This window comes from Condylura cristata, unplaced genomic scaffold (genome assembly GCF_000260355.1).
Source record: "Condylura cristata isolate star-nosed mole 26May11 unplaced genomic scaffold, ConCri1.0 scaffold00013, whole genome shotgun sequence".
In the NCBI taxonomy this organism is placed as follows: domain Eukaryota; kingdom Metazoa; phylum Chordata; class Mammalia; order Eulipotyphla; family Talpidae; genus Condylura; species Condylura cristata.
The window spans coordinates 971,494-977,962 of NW_004567114.1; the positions used below are offsets into that span (position 1 = coordinate 971,494).

Consider the following 6,469-nt stretch of genomic DNA (forward strand, 5'->3'; position numbering starts at 1 on the left):
GGGGCGCCTGAGCGCCACCAGCACCTCCCTGAGCTGCCCGGCGAGCCCCGCGGCCTGCTCTGGGGGGGCCGCTGCTGACGCCGCCTCGCTTTCCAGTGTGCTCCTTCGCCTGCCACACCGCCTGCCGAGACAGCGCCCCCCAGGTGTGCCCCATCCCCCCCGAGCAGGCCAAGCGGCCTCTGGGTGTGGACGTGCAGCGAGGTGTAGGCACCGCCTACAAGGGCTACGTCAAGGTAGGCGCCCTCCTGCCCACCCCCACGCCCCACTCCTCAAGGACCCGCCCTGCCCTCACCCCGCCTCCTGGCCGACGCGGAGCACGGGGCGCCGCAGCCCAGGCGGCGACACCCTCGCCTGCGGGGCCCTGGGGCTTGCCGGCCTGCGACAGGCCGTCTCCTTGTCGGGTGCCAGCGCCATCACGTGCCGGCCCCCCGCGTCCCCTGCCTGCACCCCCCAAGGGGCCCTGGGCCTCCCAGACCCCACAGCCGCCTCGTCCCGCCGGCCGGTGGGACACGCCCTCTGTTGGCCGGCAGGTCCCGAAGCCCACCGGGGTGAAGAAGGGGTGGCAGCGGGCACACGCGGTGGTCTGCGACTGCAGGCTCCTCCTGTACGACCTGCCGGAGGGGAAGGCCACGCAGCCCGGCGTGGTCGCCAGCCAGGTCCTGGACCTCAGGTGTGCGTCCTCTCCGCCTCACCCCCCGAGGCGTCCCCATCACCTGTGCCTGCAGGTCTGGGGTCCCTGTGCCCGGTGGCCCCGGTGTGTGGGGCGGCCTGTGCCCGCGGGGCGGCACGAGCGGGCTCCTGAGGGCTGGGCTCAGGGTGCTGGAGGGGGCATCAGGCAGGACGCGCCGGCTTCTCTTCCTCTCCTGGCACCCGGGACCCCGGGACCCTGGGACCCTGGCACTGCGTGGCTGGGCAGGGGGAGGCTCGGGGCCTGGCGTGGGCGGGCGGGAAAGCGCCGTCCTCTCAGGCGCGTGGGCCGCTGGGCTGACTTGGCGTCTCCCCAGAGACGAAGCCTTCTCCGTGAGCTCCGTTCTGTCCTCAGACGTCATACATGCCACACACCGAGACATTCCGTGCATATTCAAGGTAATTCGCCATCTTAACAGCCCGTGGTTTAACAGGATCAGTCCTGTGCCCAGCGCACCCCTGCTCCCTCCCCCAGCGCCGGGGCACATGGTGGCCGGCCCGGCAGTCAGCTCCTGCCCCTCGGCTTCCCCACACGTCCTGGAACAGGACGGGGCAGCAAGTGGGCCTTGGCAGCGGCGGCCGCACTTTGGCCAGCTGAGATGGGGAGCCCCCCAGCCATGTTAGGAAGCTTCTGGAAGGCCACGGGCTCCCTCCCACCCCTCCCCTCCATCGGGACTGACCGCAAAGTGAGTCTGCAACCGCCTCCATGTGACACAAGCGAGTGGCCCATCATGTGGGGACGGCGCCCTGGCTCCTGGGCCGGGCTCAGCCACCCCGAGCTCTGGAGCCCGTTTTCCGGGACGTGGGCTGAGAGACTCTCAGCCAGGGTGCTGGAGAAGCGTCTTCAGTGTGGTGTGAAGCTCGTGGGAAAACCAGGCCTACTGCGTGTGGGCCTGGCTGCCGGCCGCCACCCCTCTGGCCAGCGTGGCGGGCTTGGCCTCGGGGTGCAGGGCTGCCCCGGGGCCGCGTCTCACAGCTCCTGTTTGTCCGTCCCGAAGGTGACAGCCTCTCTCTTCGGTAGCCCGTCTAAGACCAGCTCGCTGCTCATTCTGACGGAGAACGAGCACGAGAAGAGGAAGTGGGTGGGGATCCTGGACGGGCTGCGGTCCATCCTGCACAGGAACCGGCTGCGCGGCCAGGCGGTTCACCTGCCCCAGGAGGCCTACGACAGCTCGCTGCCCCTGCTGAAGACCGTGGTCGCCGCCGCTGTTGTGGGTACGTGGCCAGGCAGGCTTGCCGGTGGGGCCGGCGGGGCGGCGGTGCCCTGACGCTCGCCACCCACTCTGCCTGCAGATGGGGACAGGATCGCGGTGGGCTTGGAGGAAGGGCTGTACGTCATCGAGCTGACCCATGACGGTGAGCGGGCACTGCGTGGGCAGGCGGGCGGCGGCGGGAGCAGCTGGCGCCCCTCAGGGCCTGGCAGAGGGGGCGTGCCAAGGTGGCAGCGCAGGAGCCCGGCGCCCCGGACCCCAGCTCAGCGATGGGGCCGCAGTGCTGACGCCTTCAAGGCCTGTGGGGCGGGGGTGGGGGAGGGGCCTGCTGCATCCGCTTCCAGTGTGCTCAAATGGTGCCCGGCAAGAGCCGGTACAGACCTGCGCTGTCCCCTGCCTGGCCTGGGCCTGCACCCACCTGGGTGTCGGAGAGGGCAGGCTTGCCTGGGGCCAGGCGAGGGGCTGCTTGCTGGAACCCAAGGGCCCGGCGCCGGTGGACACGGCCCTTTGCCCCAGGTGCAGCCCTGGGCTGGTTGGGTTCAGGGATGAGCTGGGAGGGTCCCCCGCCCTGCGCCCCCACCTCGCTCGCTGGGGTGTGAGCTGAGTGAGGTCCTGCCCGCGGTCCTGGCTGGGGGCCCAGCAGACAGCCGCGCCGTCCACCCCGTCTCTGGGCGAGCTGACACCCCCTCCGCGCCCCGCAGTGATCATCCGCGCTGCCGACTACAAGAAGGTGTCCCAGATCGAGCTGGCGCCCAAGGAGAAAGTCGCCGTCCTGCGCTGCGGCCGCAACCACCACGTCCACCTCTGTCCGTGGTCGTGCTTTGATGGGACAGAGAGCAACGTCGACATCAAGCTCCCGGAGACCAAGGGCTGCCAGCTCATAGCCACCGCCACCCTGCAGAAGAGCCCGGCCACCTGCCTCTTCGTGGCCGTCAAGCGGCTGGTCCTGTGCTACGAGCTCCAGAGGACTCGGCCTTTCCACAGGAAGTTCGGCGAGCTCGTGGCCCCCGGCACCGTGCAGTGGATGGCTGCCGTGCAGGACAGGCTCTGCGTCGGCTACCCCTCTGGGTTCTCGCTGCTGAGCCCCCAGGGCGACGGGCAGGCCCTGCACCTGGTGAACCCCGCCGACCCCTCACTCGCCTTCCTCACGCAGCAGCCCTTGGACGCCCTCTGCGCCGTGCCGCTCCCGAGCGACGAGTTCCTGCTCTGCTTCAGCCACGTGGGACTGTACGTGGACCCGCAGGGCCGGAGGGCGCGCGTGCAGGAGCTCATGTGGCCTGCGGCGCCCGTCGCCTGCAGTACGTATCGTTGTGCTGCGCTCGGGGCGCCCGTCCCCCCACGGCCTCGGGCGGGCCCCTGGCTGTCCGGGAGGCGCGTGGCCCCGGGCGGAGACCGCAGGGCAGAGGCCCTCCACGCCGTCTCTGCGTTGCCACTCACGAAAACGAGCTCGTGGCTTTCGGTGGCCAGAGAAGTCGGGCTCTGAAGCCTGGGGCGTCGCCCGAGGTTGACAAGGTCGCGGGCAGGTGCGAGGCCTGCGTGCTGTGGCCCTGGCCGCTCTCGGCGTGGCGCTCAGCTCCCCGCCCTTCCCTGGCCGCACGCCCAGGAGCCCCCGGAGCCGCTGGGAGGCTGCCGCCTCTCCGTGCAGGGCCCTGGTGTGCAGGGCTGGTCCGCGGCCTCCTGGGCCAGCCGGGTGGGGGGGCCGGAGCCACACCGGGGCACCTGCTGGCATCGGCACCCACAAGCCCAAGCTGATGCTGGGCCGGTGGTCGCTCCTCCAGGCGGCTACTTTCTGGGCCCTGTTTTAATTTTTAATTCCAAAGAAAGGGTTGGCCGTGAGGCCACAGTGCCACCCGCCCGGAAGCCGGTGTCGCTGCTGGCAGCCCTCCAGGGGCCGGCGAGGTCGGCCAGGCTGGCCCTGGCCTTCGTTCTCAGAGGCTGCTGGCGCCTGCTGCCCGACAGCTGTTCTGGCCGGAGGGGCAGAAGTCACCTTCTCTGCATTTGGTCACCTGAGGGTGCAAGAGGTGTGGGAAGGGCCAGCTCCTGGCAGGAGCACTGGGTGCCCACCTGCAGCCCGGGCAGGGGGGGGGGGGGGGGCGCGGAGCCCAACGTGTGTTGGGGTTTGCACAGAGGGACGCTGTCCCGGCCTTTCTGGACAGCAGCCCGCCCCCAGCCGACCCCCGGTGTGGGAGCCGGTGCCCACGCGCTCGGGCACCTGCCTCTCGAAAGCCCTCCCCGCCGCCCCCGCTGCCAGCCGGTGGCCGCGCTGACGCTCTGCCCGCCGCAGGCTGCAGCGCCACGCACGTCACGGTGTACAGCGACTACGGCGTGGACGTGTTCGCCGCGGACACCGCCGAGTGGGTGCAGACCATCGGCCTGCGCAAGGTGAGGCGGGGGTGGGGCCGGGCCGCGGCCCCCTCCGGGCCCCGGCACCGCCGCCCAGCAACATGCACCCCGTTCCCGCAGATCCGCCCCCTCAACCTGGACGGCACCCTCAACCTCCTCGGCTGGGAGCCCCCGCGCCTGATCTACTTCCGGAGCGCGCGCTCCGGTGAGCCGGGGGCCGTGTCTGCGTGGGGGGCCCGCGTGCGCCCCGGCCGCGTCACTGGCGCCCCTGTCTGCAGGAGCTGCGGCGCTCAACGTGCCCAACACCTCGGACAACAGCAAGAAGCAGATGCTGCGGACGCGGAGCAAAAGGCGCTTTGTCTTCAAGGTGCCGGAGGAGGAGCGGCTGCAGCAGCGGCGGTGAGCGCGGGCGGCGGGCGGCGGGGCGCGGCCACCACCCTCAGCCCCTCTCTTCCCAGGGAGATGCTTAGAGACCCGGAACTGAGATCCAGGATGATTTCTAACCCCACCAACTTCAACCACGTGGCCCACATGGGCCCGGGCGATGGGATGCAGGTGCTCATGGACCTGCCGCTGGTGAGCGCGCCCCGCCACGCCCACGCCACGCCACGCCCACGCCCCGCCCACGCCACGCCTTGCCCTGCCCCACCCCGCCCATGCCGCGCTCCTCCCCGCCCTGCCGCGCCCCGCCCCGTCCCGCCCGTTCCCACGTCTGCTCCCAGTAGCCCTTCCCTGGCACAAGTGGCAGTTTCTGCTTCATCCAACAAAGGCCGCCGTGGCTGCGGCAGGCCTGGCCCTGCGAGGGCCCACTTGCCCAGAGCTGACCGTGGCTGTGCCCAGATGGGCGGGGTTCAGGCCCTGGGGTGGCCAGTGCCAGCCTGCCAGCGCTCCCAGCCGGAGCTGCTTAACTGTGGGTCTCTGCCCAGAGCACCGCGCCCCCTGCCCAGGAGGAGAGGCCTGGCCCTGCTCCCGCCGGCCTGCCCCGCCAGCCTCCGTCCAGGAGCAAACCCTACATCTCCTGGCCCTCTGCAGGTATGGGGGTGCTGGTGCAGTGCTTGGGGTGCTGGCCCTCTCATTCAGCTCTGACATGATGTTATCTGCTTCCCTAGGAGGGTCAGAGCCTGGCGTGGCCATGCCTCTGAGAAGCATGTCGGACCCCGACCAGGATCTGGACAAAGAGGTATGACCTGCTCCTGGGCACCACCTGGTCGCCTGGGGCCCCGTGCCACTCGCCGCTGCTCTGCAGAGCCCCAGGACCATTAGCCATGGGGGCTCCGACAAGGGCCCTGCAGGAGAAAGATGAGGAGCCCCCAACATTCAGGGCCTTCTTCAGCGCCCCCCCTTTTCGCTGAGTGCTGCTGCAGGGAATGGACTGTGCAGTGAAGGTCTTCCTGTGAAGTCTAGCTGGCCTTGGCTGCCGCAGGGAGCTGCTGGCCTCACTGGCCTCACTTTCCTCTGCCTGCCATTTGGGGGTCAGCTGTGGGCAGCTGCCCCTGCTCGTGCTGGAGTGTCCAGTCCCTGCTGTGAGTCAGAGTCCTCATGCGCTTGGTCGCACCCCTCTGTGCGTCAGTGTCCCTTGTGGGGTGCGCATGCTCCTGGGGTCCGCACCAAGGGTGGCGTAGGCAGCGAGCTTGATGGGGTGTAGACACCCTTTCCAGCCAGACTGCAGCCCAAAGCCCGTCCACTCCTGGCCATCTCCCCAGGCCCTCGGCTGCCCACCTTCCTGCTTTGTGGGAATTCCCGGAAATGCTCTTGCAAATCCTTCCAGTGTGGTCGACCTGTGTGCTTTGCCCCCACCTCGAAGCGTGCCTGTCATGCTGAGGGGTCCCCTGGGGGCCCACGCGTGCTCTCGGATGGAGCGGGCTCCCCTCCGGCAGCTTCCTGGCCATGTCCTTCTGCTCCTCCAAGTTGGTCTTGCAGCCAGCTGGTGGCGCGTGATGGTGGAGTCGCCACGGCTTAGCTTTCCGCCAAGTCCCACAAGCTCAGGTCATTTCGGGGTGTCCTCCACCGCAGCCTCTCCCTGCTAGGTTGCGTTAAGCTGCCGTGCTGCCACTGTGCCTGGAATGTTCCTTTACATTCCTGGTGGCTGCAGCTGGTGCCCACTCAGCCAGCAGCTGGCAGGTTCTGGATCCAGCTCGCTCTGCGCCCTGCTTGGTTCCGTGTCCAGTGGATGTGTGGCTGGCCGGCTGCCCTGGTGTGTGGCTGGCGTGTCTGGATGTCACCCCCAC

At 69.7% G+C, this 6,469-nt stretch overlaps 1 protein-coding gene across 1 annotated transcript in view; it reads left to right on the top strand.

Moving 5' to 3' along the window:
* CDC42BPB (CDC42 binding protein kinase beta (DMPK-like)) overlaps positions 1–6,469 on the top strand; it is a 40,085-nt gene that overhangs the window by 31,854 nt on the left and 1,762 nt on the right. The window contains exons 22-33 of the mRNA XM_012724367.1: positions 34–233; positions 531–670; positions 1,005–1,086; positions 1,686–1,902; positions 1,981–2,043; positions 2,600–3,196; positions 4,183–4,280; positions 4,362–4,446; positions 4,520–4,640; positions 4,700–4,817; positions 5,168–5,273; positions 5,351–5,421. Coding sequence (XP_012579821.1) covers positions 34–233; positions 531–670; positions 1,005–1,086; positions 1,686–1,902; positions 1,981–2,043; positions 2,600–3,196; positions 4,183–4,280; positions 4,362–4,446; positions 4,520–4,640; positions 4,700–4,817; positions 5,168–5,273; positions 5,351–5,421 — 1,898 coding nt within the window. The remainder of the gene's footprint in view (positions 1–33; positions 234–530; positions 671–1,004; positions 1,087–1,685; positions 1,903–1,980; positions 2,044–2,599; positions 3,197–4,182; positions 4,281–4,361; positions 4,447–4,519; positions 4,641–4,699; positions 4,818–5,167; positions 5,274–5,350; positions 5,422–6,469) is intronic.